This window comes from Lipophrys pholis (assembly GCF_963383615.2).
Source record: "Lipophrys pholis genome assembly, chromosome: 10".
Classification (NCBI taxonomy): Eukaryota; Metazoa; Chordata; class Actinopteri; order Blenniiformes; family Blenniidae; genus Lipophrys; species Lipophrys pholis.
The window spans coordinates 28,478,511-28,496,484 of NC_137640.1; the positions used below are offsets into that span (position 1 = coordinate 28,478,511).

The 17,974-nt window shown below is 41.7% G+C and overlaps 1 protein-coding gene across 8 annotated transcripts; it reads right to left on the reverse strand.

Moving 5' to 3' along the window:
- Positions 1-20: 20 nt before the first annotated feature.
- Positions 21-17,580, reverse strand: LOC308116232 (AP-1 complex subunit sigma-2). Of its 8 annotated transcripts, none has more exons than XM_080474286.1 (7): positions 17,483-17,580; positions 16,835-17,013; positions 12,594-12,702; positions 12,375-12,512; positions 10,865-10,895; positions 7,062-7,124; positions 4,087-6,166 (listed from the first exon to the last, which is right to left on the reverse strand). In XM_080474286.1, exons 2-6 carry the CDS (start codon positions 17,011-17,013, stop codon positions 7,072-7,074), a joined length of 510 nt encoding a protein of 169 aa, XP_080330412.1. In that variant the 5' UTR covers positions 17,483-17,580; the 3' UTR covers positions 4,087-6,166; positions 7,062-7,071. The 8 variants fall into 8 exon arrangements, 6 of the variants coding, with proteins under 6 accessions (XP_080330413.1, XP_080330415.1, XP_080330417.1 ...); XR_013935762.1 differs by having other exon boundaries at positions 4,561-6,166; positions 10,865-10,888; XM_080474287.1 differs by lacking the exons at positions 4,087-6,166; positions 7,062-7,124 and adding an exon at positions 21-2,317 and having other exon boundaries at positions 10,860-10,895.
- Positions 17,581-17,974: the final 394 nt, after the last annotated feature.

Genomic DNA, 17,974 nt, shown 5'->3' on the forward strand with positions numbered 1-17,974 from the left:
GAAACGTGCTGTTTATTGTTGAATGTGAGAAGAAAACACGACTTTTATTATCGGTCCATTTCAGACACCCGTAATGATGGACCGCAATGCTATAGCTACTGTATACACTCAATATAGAATAGCATAGATCAGTCACACCTATGAGATGCAGTACACTAGACACAGTCCAATGTACATGGGAACACATAGGAAGTCATATAAAACTGGCAGTATTAAGATTTAAAAACCCTGGTGTGTTACAACGATTATGATCATGGAGAGATTACACACAAACACAAACAGGACTAGGAGGCACATTAAACAAACAAACTGAGAAACAAAATGTGCCCAGAGTGACTCAGACGGTCAAACAGCATCAAAAAGAGAGAGAGCGACCTAAACAATAGAACCTCCTCTAGAATAGGTTTCCAAAGTGTGGGAGGACGGCGCTCCCCTTCACAGCTCAAATCACACTGCGACACCAAAACACAACTCTTGTCCTGCGAGTCACGACTTTCAATTTAAGATGCCTGGCAAACTTTTACATATAGTTAGTTATCGATATAACTGCTACACTTGTGGTTTCACATTGACGCCCATCTTAAAATCTTGAATTGCCTCTGTTACTTGTGGAAAATTAATGCCTTTTGATTGTACTACAATTAATAACTGTTATTTTCATGAACCCTTCAGATGTTTCCTCCTGCTGCATTGCCCCTGCATAACACAGAATTCATCCAAAAATGTGAAGTAGAGAGACAGTGATGAAGATCTACTCTGCGTTTACAGCCCCCCAAGTCCCTCAGTCTGTCCATGCTCACTGTCTCAATACAAAAAATAAAATCTGGGGGTCATGGGGATGTTATATATCAATATGACTTTTACTCTTAATTTGACATTTCGATGGAAAAAATGGGTAAAAGTATTAATTATTCTATTAATATACACAGAAATTGAATCAGAAATCACTGCAATTGTAATGAAGACAAATAAAATGATAAGAGACGATATGATAAAATAAGATGAGTGCAAAACCATTTTGGTTCAAGTTTCTCCAACTAATGTTGAGCTGAAATTTTACTTTTGTTTTGTTTGGTAATGCATTTTTTTTTATTTATTTTTTTCTAAAGAAACCAAGTATATGTGCATAATATCCTGTTGCTGAAGACTGTAAAGAAATAAATGCTCATGGCATTATGAAACATCAGCCTTTTTATTTTATTGATGTTCACCTCATCGTTTGAATCTTTCAACTAAAAACCTCTCACAGTCTTGACGTGCAAAGGTAAAGTTGTATACGTTTTTTTCTGTCAATCTACTTTAATTTTGAGTCTTCCAGCCTGATATTCCTCATAAATATCATCAGCCAATGGCACTAGTTAATCAAGTTTCTTTCCTGAGAAAGCAGAGAAAGAGAAACATCTCGCAGTCTTATCGGGAACATTTTCATAGAATCTCATTTCATTTTCATGCACAATACAGCTCTTGGACAAAATAACACTTTTCTCTTAACCTGCTCTGAACTTTGCCACCCTTTGGCCAGGAAATGATTTACACAGCTTTAAGTCTCAGATTACATGTCTTTAATCGATTATCTATGATACTGCTTATTAACTTGGTCAGTGGTTTCAGAATCCCAGTAGTAAACAGTGAGAACGGTACCTTAGTTCTTCATGTAACACAGTCAGTTCAGTGTATTTACCTGCTACGTTGCGCCGGCATGCAGATATATCTCCTAATGGATTGTTGCTTTTTGAGATATGAACATCAGATGGAGATTAAGGCATTCAGCAGCTTGAAGTGGGGTGTGGGAAAGCTGATGGCTTGTAAACTGAGAGATTTCTCATTGTTAAATGTACATTTATAGTTTTTGAAGCCACTTCAACGTCAATCCAGCTCGAACCGAGAGAACAGTTGGTTCAGATGAACATGTCGTGATTGAAACATGTTGTACAGTCTTAGTATAATCACACCACGGCATTAAAGAAGCAGGTGAAATAAAACTCTTTGGTTGTCTTGATAAAACACAGTTTTGTCAAACATGTTTGAAACTGAGAACTTCCACCAAATGAAGTAGAAATGATCAATTATTAACATATTCAGTTCCATGACTGTCATCACAGAGAAGAAATAAATAACTCGGCGGGGAAAATACAAATATTACTACATTGTTTTCCTTAAAACACCGAATGAAAAGAAAAACAGAGTGAAGGAACACAGACAGACACAGAAAACAGTCGATGAGCAGAAATGAGCAGGACTGGTTATCAGCCACAAACCAAGACGATGTCTATGTCAGTCCAATCTCCTCCAGAACGCTGCGAGGAGTCTCTGCTTCCTGTGGGGGGCAACAACATGTTATCCACACCGATCAGGGAGGAAGGCTCACTGGAGACGTCAAACAAAACCTGGGTTAAGTGCTGCTCATGTGTTTGTGTGCTCTTGTCTTTTGCATTGTCTTCATGACTTTTGCTTTAGGCTGTTGCTTTCAATTGTTCTGTGCATTACAGGGTTGCAGGAATGTGAATTGTCCCCTTTTATGTTAAAGCGACAATCATAATCAGTACAGATGCAGACAGAGTTGGACGATCACCGATGTGGGACGGCCGCTCCAGGTCCTGCAGTTTCAGTGATTTACTCATTGTCAGACTTTCTGCAGAGCTTCGTCGTGATACATTCATTAACTTCAGGGGGAACATTGAAAACATGCAGGACTGAGACTCCAGAACCAGGAGTCATAGTGAAGAGATCAAATATCAGCTATATTTTACCAGATTCATTTGTAATCAAATTGTTGTGGGGCTCGGAGTGTTGATGTAAACAAATGATATGTACTTGAAGTTATATTACAGGTTAAAACATTATTTTTTGTTCAGAATGTTTCTATGGACTCCTTGCTCTTCTGTCTTTCATCATTCTACTTTAATTTGTGAGGATCTGCTTTTCTGTTTTTCGTTCTGCCACCTACTGGACACCAGGAGTACAGCGTGTGGGCAGAATGTAAACACAAACGTCCCTCACCCAAGCTCACTGGTACAAACTTAAAAAACAAACTAACTAAAAGTTTATGACATCAACATTAAATCAAATGAATGTCACTCTTTGTGTATATTGATTAAACCTACACTCCACATGTTCATAGGCGTCGAGACCAGGAGAGTCAAAGGTTAAGCGTCTAAAAAGAAAACATCAGTTCAGCGTCCTTGAAGCTGAACTTTAACAACCCGAGACTTTTTCACTGGATCAGCTTCTGGCTGAGTCGTCTCCCCTCATCATCCTCATCACTAATCCCCGTAAAGTTTCTTGTTGGTCGATCGAATTCTTCATCATATTTTCCAGTTTTAAAGATATGACTGGTAAAAGCTTTATGTTGGGTAGATGTGTATCCTGAGCTGTTATATGTTACACTGATAATTATAAATATCTTCACGTCCCAAAATCTAAACTGAAAATGAAGGGATGGTAGGAAAAGCTGAATAATATTGATATAGAGCTCAAGATGAAGCTGGCGCCAACAGAAGAGCTCAGCTGCTCCCTGGTGCTCCGTCTATGTGTTTCAATCATAAACCTCAACATGGTCATGTTGGCAGAAGGGCCATGAGCATTTTGACAAATGTCAGTTGAGACCGTATTTTTTTTCTCAACACCTTTTACCGAAAATAGTTTGGATTGCAATACTTATTATTGGAATCATGGAATTGGTTAAAAAAAAGAACAGCTGCTGCTATAAGGCAATCATCTGCACATTACAGCTTGATGCCCAAAGTAGAGCTCCAATCTAAACATTTACACTTATTTATTAATTCAACAGGGAAAGGAACAAAGACGAACTGCTCCTCCTTCTTTATCCCCTCTGGTGTGAAATAATGTACTAATGTCACGCAACAAAAACCAGCTGGTTCTCTGAGAAGTGACGTCTCGAAACAGCAGCAATTTCTGTTTTGCATCATCGGTATCGCCAAATAAAACCTCCTCGATGATCTCCATTTTGCTCCGTCAATAATTGGAGATCTGAGACACAAGCAGCTGTGAAAGCTTGCCTCTAAGATATCTGGAATATGGTGCACTCACAAAGACAAATGAAAAAAAGAGAGAAAGTAAATTTCAAAAAGTGAAAGACAGCTGCCTTTATCGTGTTTAAACAGCAATCTGACAATTTAATGTTGGCATCAAGAAAGAGAAAGACTTACTTTGGCATCCTAAATCAAGGTTCAGCACAAAGTAAAGAGAGGGATTTAGTCAGAGCAGTGAGACAGACAACCTGCTTCAGAACAAGAGGAGAGACAACGACGCAGCCGCAGACGGCTTCGGTGCAAAGTCACGTTGTTTTAACTTGGAAAAGGTTTGAACCATCACAGGCCCATTAACTTATAGACTCGTCACTGGTGGGCACTGTTAGGTTACAGTCATGAAATCCCTCGGCTCCTACGGCTCGTTGTCTAAAAGATAATGGAGTTTAGCACAATTCAAAGTTTTGAGAAATATAAACGTTGATAACATTGACAAACGTCAGCTATAGCAACTATAAACACTACGAAGCCAGAAATAGAGATGCTATTTTTAAAAAAAGACACACGTGTTCTACTGATCAAGAGCCGAAACCTTTTTATTTATGACCTCCTATTCACAGAAACACTCCGTTTATAGGGATCGCTCCGTCAATCAGTGACAGTTGAACCAAACATGTTCAGTGTTTCAAGATGGATAAAATATGTTCAGGCTGATTTTTAACCAAGTTCTGTCAAATAGCTCCCTTCACCTGCAGTTAGAAAACCAAAAGGAGCTCAGGTTAATTAGAACAAAGTGCCTTTTGCTTTAGCAAATCCCCACTAATACCACTTACCTTTAGTGTTTCCCCTGTAGTATTTAAATCTTCAAACATTACCATGGTGCATAATCACTCTTAACACTTAAATGTTGACTCGTCTATGAGAAAGACGTAAAAACTAATGTGTTGACTAACAGTCCTCTCCCGCTGAAACACAGCTTCTCTTTGACTTTTGAAGTTAAAACATGAAGTCCATATCAACACTGAGGGTCAAATACACGTGATGGGAAGTTAGTAGGTACAAACAAAAAGTGACAAAGCAACAAAAGAGCAGATAAACAAACACATGCGACTGACATCATGTACATTCAGACAGAAATCAAGATCTGGGAACCAACTGATGAACATGAACATGAAGAAACTCAAAGAAAGTGTGTGAGCGGTCAAATTTATGTTCAAACAGCTCTGAGATTCACACACGTGTCTTTCATCTTATTTGCTCGATTGTTTATTTTAAGTATTTATGAAGACGCAGTACAAAACATGCAAGTGAAGCCACCTTTGTGTTTAAAGGAAGTATTAAAAGTAAGAAATATTGCATGTTGCACGTCTGAAGTCCTTAAACACAGACAGACACTCTCGTGCATCTGAACCACAACGTCTGCAACACGGCGCAGGTCACACTGCCCAGGCTGAGAGGCGACGGCACAGATTAACAAGAGGAGAGGTCGGGATTACAAACACACACACAAAAACACTCACAGTGAGAAAACTCTGTCACATTTAGCTGAGATCTGAGATTTAAACCAAATGGAGTTTAAGAGTATTTCTAAGCATCAAATCTTAAAGAAATGTCATAAACCTGAGCTCTTGTTGAACTAAAGACTTTATGAGCTCAGGACAAAATGTCAGAAAGTGAACAGCTGTAATATTTGTTCACACAGTGGCTGAAGCGACACAAACACAGGAGCAATAACACGCCACAACAGAATACATACACTGGCTCCATATTCACATTGTTGAAGTAAATCCTGACTTTTTCCTTCCTTCACAGGACCACCAAAACACCCCGTTTGTCTGAAATCCTTTCACTTTTTAATTTCATTTCAGGGCTTTTCAATTTACTTTCAACATTGTGATAATACTGTATCGTGACTGGCACATATGGAGACTGAATTTGAAATGAGAATATTGCAACACTCCCAAACCAAGTCAATGAGAATGACAGGTGCTCAGAGGGCAGAGGGGAAGGTGCCAGGCACTGAGGAGCACAGCATGCAGGGTGGAGCAGCAGCAGCAGCAGCAGCAGCAGCAGCAGCAGCAGCAGCAGCAGCAGCAGCAGCAGCAGCAGCAGCAGCAGCAGCAGCAGCCACGGCAGCCCAATCAGTACACAGGCACATTAAAGTACTCATGACGGGGCTGGGGGAGAGAAACACACACAGCTCAGAAATCACGATAACACACTTCACACACAGGACATGCAGCAGGCCAACGGCCTTATTCACAGCTCCCATATCATATTCCTACCATGTTTTGTTTTAGAATTCCAAACAGTTTGAGTTGCATTGTAAAAGTTTTCTGGAGCTTCTGCCTGAGACTCTGCTGTTTAATGTCTGTGCCTGTAATCATCCATATCAAGGACTGAGTCCTTGAACTCGCCGGCTCTATTCTGACTGACACAAGCGCCACTTCTGTTTAAATCTCGTAGCTTTCTGGTTCTCCAACAGGCTTTTCTCCTGTACACATTCTAGATATACCCATCTCTAGTTCTTTACTCTGTTGGTATTTATTCTGGATCTACACCAACGTTTATTGAAATAAAGAAACCACGTTAAACTATTATCAGCAATGTGTCCCATTTTCCAGTGAGAGTTAAAGAGGGAGTTAAAATGTACTCTAAGGACACCAGCATTACTTCTGGAAGGGAAAATAAAAGTAAACCTATAAATATGAAGACACTCGGAGTGTGAACACTTCTATGTAGTGAAAATGTCTGCGACTACAGAGTGAAACCTGTCGACACGAATATCACAGAACAGACTTAAAGGAGCGTGTCAATGAAACGTTAACACATAGAGTGGAGAGTAAAGTGGGATGAAGACAGACTTTTTTCTCCAATACAAACATATCAGCCGTGTGGAGACTTTTTCTATAAGCACGAGACCATAAACAACACCAGGGCACCGTTTTAACCAGTGGGACTTGCACTACAGACACATTATTATACATACAAAATATACACACAGTAAGAAGACTGAGGCTAGAGGGCTCTAGAGGTACAGACAGCCTAAACCGACAGACAGAAATTATTCACCTTAGGAGGCCTAATTCTGGAAAAGACCAGAAGACTCAGAGGCCATATTTGGGACCATCACACCTGTGAGGCAAACATTTTTATATAAGGACAAAGACAAAGAGAATGATGAACTGTCAAGTCGTCTCAGATCTGCTCAAAGTGTCTCAGCGTCTACAGAGCGGCTGACACTAACGCCGCCACAGTGACTGTGCCCCCTTCACGTCTCCGCTCAATTTATCTGGGATGTCTCCCGTGCAGGGCCGAGCCGAGCCGGAAATCTTCTGAGGGATAATTATTCCAAAGGAAGATCTGCTTGCTGGCACCAAAGTAATGGCCAGCTCCTGAGAAATATTTCATTAAAGGCTTATTAAAATAGCTCCCACCAAATCCCCTGAGGTATGCCTTCCATGTAATTACTGCACTGTGTGCCTGCTAATGCCTGCAAGCAGAAGGCCCTGATTCCAAATGAGCCCCAACTGCCCCGCCATTGTTTTACCAGCCAGGGTTTGATGGCCTCTGACCTTTATGTGGACATTCTGTTCAGATTCTCATGAAGACGCCGGCTCAAGGCTTCGGGAACAAACCTCACTATCGGTACTAGCGAGTACCAAAAGCTCCAGCTGAGCAGCCCGATTACCGAATTACACTGTCAAACAGTGTGTTAACAAAGTGATTTCTCCCTGCGTCACTAATTTCTGCGTTTGGGTTGATTGTGCTACTGACTTTATTATCACTGCAGCGATGCATAGGAATAAAGCTGCTTTCTTTATCTTTCCCCCAGTAACCCTACACATATTTCAGGACAGTGATCTGCAGAGAAAAGACCAAAACCAGCAAGAAATTAATCAAATTAATGAGAATAAGTTGCTTATCCAAGCACATGCCCAGAGGTTTAAGTCCACCCTGAATAACACAATCCCCCCCCCCCCCCCCGCTGCTTCTAAAACTTTGTGGCAGGAGGAATGTTTATCAATCAGCTGTGAAGACGTCTCAGTCAACTCACCAGGAACTACTGACCAGTGACGTGAGCTGAAGACTACAACACACGTACGGCTCGAGCCTTTTTAAAAAGGAAAAACTACATTTGGAAATTCCATTTTAATAGCTGGACACACAAAGGACCGGAGCAGAGAGATGGATATGAAACTGCGAGTGTTAAGAGACAGATTGACTCTTTGCTGGTTTTGGTCTTTACATAAGAACAAATGACACAACTTCCTTGTCTTGTTGTTAATTAGAAGATGCATTAAAACGGGTTAAAGGGGACCGATTACACTGACTTTCAGCCCGTTGTAATTATTCTGGACCAACACACAAAAAAACAACTTTCAGAAACAATATCGACTTATTATTTTAGATAATGTTTCCGCTCTCGCTTTCAGAAGCGTCTCTAAATCAAGCTGATATAGCTTGCCTCTCTCCTCCTCTTCCTGTAAACCCACTTCAGGACTTTGTGGAAAGCTTTTCTCTTAACAATGCTGAGCCTGCTGACACTGACTCGCAGCATCAACAGCTGATAATTTGACACCAGCCTCATCATCTTGCCATCAGTTGTCTTCTGAAGCAAATGTCAAACATACTGAAACGAAATATTGACATCAGCTATCTGAAGTACAGAAACATGCAGTAAACGCAATATTTGACACTTTGGCCACATTTAACATGAACACACAATGTCTGACTGAAAATACAGACAAACATAATCGGCCCCCTTTAAACTTTGGTTATATCACACTTTCTGTATATTAGTATACATAAACGCAAAACCCAAATAAAACGTTAAAATAATCATTGATCAGAGCAGTTTCATTCAGCGTGTTAGTACAAACAGGCAGAAAACCTCTTTCACCTTGAATTACTCCTCATGACCAGAGTAACTTTTTGACAAAGACTATTCGTATCAATTGAAAACGCAGAATAATCCAGTTGGACCCAAACAGTGAAGTGAAGGTTTATACTGCCTGAGTATTCAGACATGTCTTAAACACTGAGGTTTGAGCTCATGTCTGTTACACTCCTCACACTGTATCTGTGGCTAAGAGCTGTGAGAGAGAGGGACATGCAAAGGATCAGGGCACGCAGAGCTTCAAACCCATGCTGACCGAAGGACTGCACCAGTCCAGTAGTTACCAGGGGCCTGGATGGAGGCAAGGATGGACTCTACGCCCATTACAAGATCTCCTCATTTGGCAAACTCCCCCAGTCTTCACTCTGGCTCTATAAATACAGAAGTGAGGCCGTCAGAGACCCCAGAAGGTGGACCTGACTGCCCCCCTTCAGGGTTTTCACCACGCTGAAGTGAGAACATCAAGCTAATGCTTCCCAGCAGCTTTCCACTTTATAAACCTTGAATCCAGCCACATTAAGAACTTACCATAAGCCTTTCGGGATCACAGTACAGTATGTTCTCTGCGGTGCAGCTACCTGATGGAGCTGCCGACTGTAAATCAATGAACAGCTTCACAGTTTGTCCTCGGGGATTACGGACTTGGCTGGGCGGCAGCTGCCTCAGAGCAGACGGTAATAGGTAGGCCGCATTCACATTTCCTAATGCTGCCAACTGCATAGCTCTCTTTATTACTTACTTCAGCCTCATTCATATTCGTGGTCTGGTAACATGAGTACTGGTTCAGAGAGAGTTTAAACTTCGGTGCGCTCATCTTCATCTTCCATAACATCTCATTCACACAGATGACAGAAGTGATTATTCTCCGCCAGACAGGCGGCATTTGAACACAATTGATAATGAAAGATTCCACCTCAGATACGCATGTTTGTCACTAGAAGCAGAATCCGAGATAGTTTGAGAACTTTGTGTGAGTTAAGGGAAAAGAGAAAGTCCCTTACAAACCAAGTGAGTTGATTCTTGAGCATTCGCATCCATTTTCTCTGGTGGTTGTTAATACAGTATGCTGTCAGCAGGGGCCTGATTTTCTTTCCCAGAACTCATTAGCACCGGCCTTTTGGTGCACTGACTGACTAAATGTTGAGCAAACAAATCTAGAAAACCCATCAGTGGCTGTCGGACTGATTGATTACATCTATGATAGACTGGACCAAGCACAGGCCCTGTTTGAACTGTGTGTTCAGCCTTCACAGGCTCATACTACATGTCAATCCGACAGGTTGGCCTTTCTCATCGCGTACAGACGTTCGTGTAAAAATAGCTGCAGCCATACGATTGACAGCTACGAGATGTCTCCTGGAAGGTGCGTTAAAGTGCGAATGGACTGAGCCTGAAACTGGAGCCCGGTGGCGTATGGCGGTGTGTTGGTGTGCTGCTGACGACCCTGACGGTCACAATTCTACTTCTACACAGTGGTTTGAGCTACTGTAATTATGTCCTCGCTGCATGAAATGCTCGTCTGGGAGCGACGTGCCGGCGAGCTCTCGGCAATGCAGAGAATGACACCGTGCGTCTGGGGTACAACACTCGTTTTCAGCTATGATGGAAGCCTGAAGAAACTAGATTAAACTGAAGTTAAGCAAGAAAATCAATCAAGAACATTCTTGTAAAAACACACAATAAATGATTATTTAACTTCCAGTAAGAACAAGTTACTTTGTGAGAATATGCAACTAATGAAGAGTTATTAATGAATATTATTACAGTTACATTGGAGATATCAAGAGTTACATGAGGTCAATATGAGGCAGAACAACACATGAGCAACTTCAATTCTTACGCTTCGCACACATGGAGACATTGCTGTTGCTCACATGTCTGTTATATGTCTGGAGGGGTTATACTAGTGAAGCTACAGCTCCTCTACGGCTGGCCATCTAGCTCTACAGCAAAGGCTTAAGTTGACAAACTGTACCTGCAAACAGGCGCATCTGATAGTCTATATTCTGCAAATCACAACAGTGAAGAATAAACAAGCAGAGAGAAAAACAGTTCAGCAGAAATCAAGGTTGAGATCAAGCAAACGAAGTGCAACACAAATTCATCAATGTGAAGCTTGTGGGGAGGGGGGGGGGGGGGGGGGGGGGGTCACAAGAAGCAAAAGAAATCAACTTAAATATTGCATCATGACTAAATTTATGATAAAATGGTCAGGAGGTGTGTGTGAAAGAGAAAAGGGCCTCGATATGAAAGACTCCCTGGAAGTATGAGGTCGAGTAAAATTACTTTAGATTTGCAAGTAAAGACGTCTGCATGTCTGCGAGGGATTGCTAAACCTTTGGTTTGACCAACGTTGTGGTCGCAGCCGAACTGGTTTGCATAATTAAACCTCTAGTTATAAAGTCTAAACATACGTGTGGACAAACACTTTGATTTCAACTGGAAAACACCTAAAAATAATAGAGATTCTAATGAAATGAAACAGAGGTTTTATATTGTTGACAGTGTATTTATCTTCTGTTTTCACACATCAGCAGTCTGGAAGTATTTACCTGCCTTCATCTGAGCACAGCGGGATCACAGGCAACAGATGGTTTCAGGCATTAGTGAAATAGCGTTTGAATGAGTCAAAACACCTCGAAATGAGTGCAGTTTTCTAACTTTCAACGTTTTTTGTAGAACTTCTTGGTTTGATGCCTGAATTAAATTATCAGTTGTTTTCCATGATTTGCTCTAGAGATCAGGACATTCATTGGTTGAGTCTGTCAAGCTTCTATGCATCTTAAAAAAAGGTGGTTGAAGGTGTAAAACAGTGGGGGAACTGGCCTGTTAATGCTGAGACATGTGCATTATATAATGTATTTATAATGAGGACGCTCATGATGAGACATTGAGGATGGAGTTATTTCTCATCAGAGTTAGGCTTCTGAAAAGGATGAAAAAGTGCATCAACTGTGAAGACGATCTTGCTCAACAAACCAACCGAGTATCAAAAGTCTTTATTTGTTGGTTTGTTTCTGGAAAAATAAAGTAATATTAAAAAACAATGGGATTTTCACACTAACATTAAAAATACATCTTGGTTTCAGTAAGCAGTCAAGAGAAAATCCCACACGGCCTCCAGCTACTGTTCTCTTATATCCAGGAGAATATAGCCGTCAAAATCAGGTAAAGACATAAATTACTACATTGAATTAATGTGTTGAATGTTGATTGAACCTTTCGCTGGCTGTGTCCGGGGAAGAGCACAGCCAGCGTAGAGCTGATAGAGTTTGTAAAGTTTCTAAAACTTTACCTCGATCAGCTGGAAACTGGTTTGCTGTTACCAAGTGAAAGTCTAAGAATCAAATCTTTAACCTGGTAGTAGTGGACTAGTTTAAGTCTAAGTTTTCTCCTCCTTTCAGTCAGAAATGCCGGCGCAGAATGAAGAGGGAGTGCAGATTACATTCAACATGATGAGTATGACTCAGGTTGTGAAGCCTCACCTCCTGCAGCAGGTCGGCCTGCTCTATCGCCTTCAGCACGTTCTTTTTGGACGTCTCCTGAGCCTCGCCGCCCAGCAAGAACTCGTCCAGGATGAAATAGGCCTTCTCAAAGTTGAAAATGATGTCCAGCTCACAAACCTGTTGACCAAAGAGTAAACCCCGCCCGTTATGGAAGAAAACTCCCAGGGGAAGAATGAAAAGGAAGCAGCACAAACGCACACTGCCAAAGTATTTATCCAGCAGCTCCACGTATCTGTGGATGATCTCCAGCGTGATGAGCTCATTGTCCTGGTCCTCGATGGCGCAGCAGAAGTACAAGCTGGCGTATCTGCAACACAACGGCGGGCCACAACCTTTCAACTCCACAAGAAGATCTGGCAGAATATTGAAACATGCATCAGTGTGAGAAGCGCATCGTCCACCAGGAAGACTAACTGAGGAGAGCTGACTTTTAAATTTTTTGGTGTTTGGACGGGCTTCTCGGGTTGACGCAGTGTTTACCGTCTGGCTGAAATAGTGCTGAGACTTCTGCAGTATTATTAAAGATGGCTGTTCACTCTGTGCAGGGTATTCATTTAAGAGCCAGGAGCCGGATGCAGAAGGCTGAAACAGTTAAGCTCTCCTCGGCCATGGTTCTTTATCCAGCGATAATCCCTCAGGCACTCTTTAAGCATGTGATGATTGGCTAATGGAGGCGCCGGTCAGTTGATCCCTTGCAACCAGACCAGAGGGGCAACAGGCCACAACCAACTGCACCAAGGGGCAGAAAATCCTGGTCCTCAACCTGAAGAGACAGGCAGAACCTTGGTTGATTTACATTTTACTGCTTGCACTGCTGGAAAATGGATTCTTGAGTGTTTGGTGGTGCGCTGGCTCTTTGTCCAGTGTTTGTGTAAATGAATACGAGGCAGAGCCGAGCTCAGGAAGCACAAAGGCTTCACTTCAGTGGCTTCTACTGCGTACAGTGCAGGGAAGTGAGGCAGCACTGGTCCTGTGGCTGACGCACCAGCCAGCCATTCAACAGGAAGTGAATGAGCAGTCTTCATTTTTCCACGTCCCATAGCGTAGAAAGTAAGGTTCCCACTGAGCAACAGTGGTCCAAATCACGTCTTTAAGACGTCATGTCCTTTCCTCCAGAAGACGTCTTCGGGGGACATTGTATGGACGTCCTGTCTGGACATGACATGAACGTCCAAACACGACGTCTGGACGACGTGAAGCAATGAAAATAAATAAATAAATAAAAAATCGTGACACGGCCTGGAATCAAACCCAAACCTCTTTTCAAGACTCCTGTCCTCTGACCAACGACACACATCTGACCGGGTGAACCCAAGCATGTCACGTGTACACGACGGGCTTAAAAAAGTATGTATGAATCGATGTTATCTCGGGCACACCGTCAGTCTCCTCACAGACAAAACTTCCTCAAGCTCGTCATGTATAAGTTCAATGCTTCCAAAATGATTGTCAGAACAGAAAACGTCATGAGGAGGAATGGAAATGAATCTTAGAGACTGCTGCTCGGGGGCTCCTGATTACTGGTCCTGATGAAAACACAAAAAGCTTTTCGAAATGCTGAGAAATTGTGAAAACACACAATAATGTCAATAATAAACTTCTTCTTGTCTTTTGAAGAAACAGTATAAAAATAATCAGCGGGAATATTTTGTGACGTGCATTTGATTAAAATTTTGTTCAGTTAATCTGAAAAGTGGAGCAGCATCACAATGTACCGAGTATTAAAATACCATCGCTTAAGGTTTGTTATTATTCACTAAACAATCAGTTAAATAGTATCACACTACATGTAGTGTACTACGATCACACTACTCAGCAGGCTATAACAAATGTTTTCACCGCAAATGAAGAAATTGTATTAAAATAAACAATTGATTATATATGATCACATTTCAACACTATCTTTCACTTTATAACTGCTATTGTGCAAATCACTGAAAATACTTTTTTTTTTTAATTAATTCATATTTCACAGCAACTGTGGTTAAAAGACCAGAAGGTCAAATCAGGAGGTCAACGGGGGTCAAAAGCCTTTTCTCAGCACAATCAGGATAAAAGAAGACAAGTGGAGGGATATGTTGGTTTTGTTCAAATACACTTTTTAGGGATTTGTTGTGGATGAAATGTTGAGAGACATTGAGATAAAACATGCTCGTTGAGGGGAAGGAAACGTGCTTCAGGTGTGTAAAGGAGACAAATCCTCTCAAACATTTTTGAAAATCCCTGTTTTACTGTAATACCTTACTTTATAATTTATTAGTCCAAACACTGGTAATAGCTTCATATTACCAAGTTATGGACATCAAAAGTGCAAATAAGACACTAAATAATTGATATTGAACTCGGATTCATTTTCAGTTTAGGGTTGGTTGCCAAAATAATACATTTACAATTCTCATATTTTTGTATCGGAATTCTGTAAAAATTTGAAGCTAAAAGTTTTGCTTGAAGCTGTAATTTAAAAAAGAACAAATAAAATATCCAAGCAATCTAAATATGAGCAGGATGAGCTCCACTGGCCACAGAGCCAACATAACTCCGTCTGATCCCAGATCAGTTCTGACACATCAGACAGAAGACAATATGAGGCTTAAGGATTCAGAGAACTAAAGCGCTGAGCTTCCACTCGGCTGTCTGCAGTGCCGGTTCTGGTTTGGTGCAAAATTACACCTAATATGAGGATGAAAGTGTCTAAAGTATGTTGGCTAGAACATCCAAAAGGTCTCGCATGGAGCTTTGAAAGACGAGAGTCTTGAGTTGTGCACAAAAACCATCTGCCAATGACACAAAATGGAAACCGCAGCATTAAAATTTAAACTTCTTCATGGTTTTTATTTGTTTAAAACTATAATTGTGATTGAAACTTGTCAGTCGAGAAAATGAAAGGTTGATTAATGTGAATAAAAATGGTCTTAGATCAGGGGCGTCAAACTCGTTTTAGCTCAATGGCCACAGTCTAATTTCATCTTGAGTGCCTTTATAACCTTCAAATATAAACTTTAAAACTTTTTCTTTGTTTGTGACACAAAGTATATGTGATGAAAATGTGGATATTTTCATAAAACCCCAACAAAATACTACTAAAAATGAGGGCAATCTCAGCATAAGGCTGATGTTAATGAAACGTTCAGGTGTAAATTACAGTGGAACGTCTGAGGAGCTCCTCCAGCAGCGGCTGCATCGAGGGTGTTTGAACAACCTCACCCTGACAGCGTGGCTCTGAGGCCAGTTTGATATGAATGAGGTAGCCAGCTCTCATGGCAGCGTCGCTGATATCACTGCTCGAGCCTCAGTCTTGTGTTGTGTCCAAAGCTCTGAAGAAATTTGTTTAAAAAAAAAAAAAAAAGAGTTTTCTTTGGAACCTTGTTTGGCAGATTAGAACCTTGTGAGGCCCGTTTTGACCCGTCATGTTTGACACGCTGACTCAGTGGAAACACGGTGTGAGGCTGCATGCGGACATTTTTCTTTCTTATCGGAAGAACCAGTTAGTAGTCTATATGTTATTTTATAGGCAGTCTATAAAAGACCATTTTTACTTTTAATAAACTACTTTTATTATCACTCTTAAAAGAAAGGAGTGCTCAGAAACTACAGTAACTATAAATGTACCATGAGCAATGTAGTAGTGATAGTAAAACAGTACTACATAAATATGTATATTTATATTAAAGCAGCCATACACAAGTACAATGAACTGTAAATATAATTTAGCATCACGTGTTCTACAGTATGTCAGGAGTGGTCATTTGGTGGTTCTTGCAGTGATTTCAGTTTATCAGAATATTAATTCCTTTAGCAATACAGATATAGTGGAAATAAATAGAATACTATTTCTGTGATGATATTCTTTGTTTGCTAACATTTATTGCATACTTTTCAGTATTTCCTGAACTGTAGTTGCTACATTTCCTACATCCTCTGTAAATGTGCACTTTATTTTATCCGACTGTTTGTCTTCATTTTATATGTGTCGCTTCAACTCATTAAAAGCCTTTCCTATAAATGACCGGACATGGATTTGCTCCCATCCCCACTTGGAACGTTTTGTATTCATGACCACTATATGAGGGATAGAATTCCACTTTAAATGAGAAACAACAAGGTGTAAACAGGCAGTGGAAAACCAACAACAACTCAGACTCCTGGAATCAGGTTGGTGGACCGACGTGTGTGTGGCCGGTCCCTGGTGGGTCACTGGGGTTCACCTACAGTCTGCCTGCTTGTCCGTTGGCACGGCAACAGAATATGATGAGGCACAATTGATGCTCTTTCTTGTTGTAGTCTGCGAGCAACTCTTTGGCAACACTCGCTCCCAATTCCCAGCCTGAGGCGCATGGCTGAGAGATCAGACCTGAAACACATTTTACCCTGAAGGCAGTCGAGCAGATAAGATCCTGGTTCATTTTGAACCAACCTGACTGAGTCTAAACTCTACCCACCTCTTATACACTATCTTGAGGTCTCTCCACTCCAGGAAGCTGCACATTTTGGGCTTGCGAGCCAGCACCGTCTGCACCAGCTCTCTGGTGATCTTCTTCTTCTCCTTATCAGACAGAGGCACGTACCACTTCTGGAGCCTGAGCTTGCCTTGGCGGCTGAACAGGAGCATGAACTGCATCTGCAATGAAGACAGGGCAGGAGTGGATGGAGACAGTCCAGTAATAACCGACTCTGACAAGTTAGAATGAATTATTACAGGAGCACACAGTGGGTCACACATGGTAAAAGTGCTTGCAGCTGAATTAGAGGAGAGCTGATGTGATCGGGCAGTGGACGGCTCTGCTGTCACTTTCTGAAGGTCCACATTCAGGCTGGACAGAGCAGCAGGTGTTAAACTGGAAAGTCAGCCGAATGGAAGCTTTTGAAGGCAGTTTTCTCCGCCGCTCGCTGCACCTTCTGGCCGGTCCGAAGCCACTCGCTCCGGCTGCACCGCGGACCGACACCGGGGCTCACGGAAGCCCCGTTATCCGTGAGTCCCGTTATCAACATTAACATGCCGCCCCTGCGCTCGCTCCACAACAACGCCTGCTAACAAGCCTGTGCATTTTAATAGAGAGGCGGCGTTTGTCACCGGGAAAACTACTTACCTTTATTATTAAACAGTTATCCCCCTCTGAAGCACCGAGCTGCCCGACGCCACTCCGACACACGCAGAAACACACCGAGCTCCTAATTGGTTGCTCAGGAACTCACGGCGTTCCTGATTGGTTGATATATCTAGAAGAGTCCCCGCCCCTTTCAGATGGCAGAAACTTGAGGACATAGATACGATTGGCTGGTTTGGCCGTCAATCACCCCGCGCCGTCCCGCCCACTGAAAGTTGGTCACCGGACGCGCTCCATAGAACAGGAATGAACTAATTACACAGACAACCAAATAGAAGATATACATTCATATCATATAAGTAAAAACTGAGCAACAAGAGAAAACTAACTGCATTTTTCCCCGCTACTAAGTCATTTACTGAATAGTGCCCACATGGGTGTCACAATAGTGAAGGTAAGGCAGGTGAGTTCCCAGGGGAACCCAGAGGGAACCCAGAGGGAACCCAGAGGGGCCTGGCATTTTCCCATATCAAT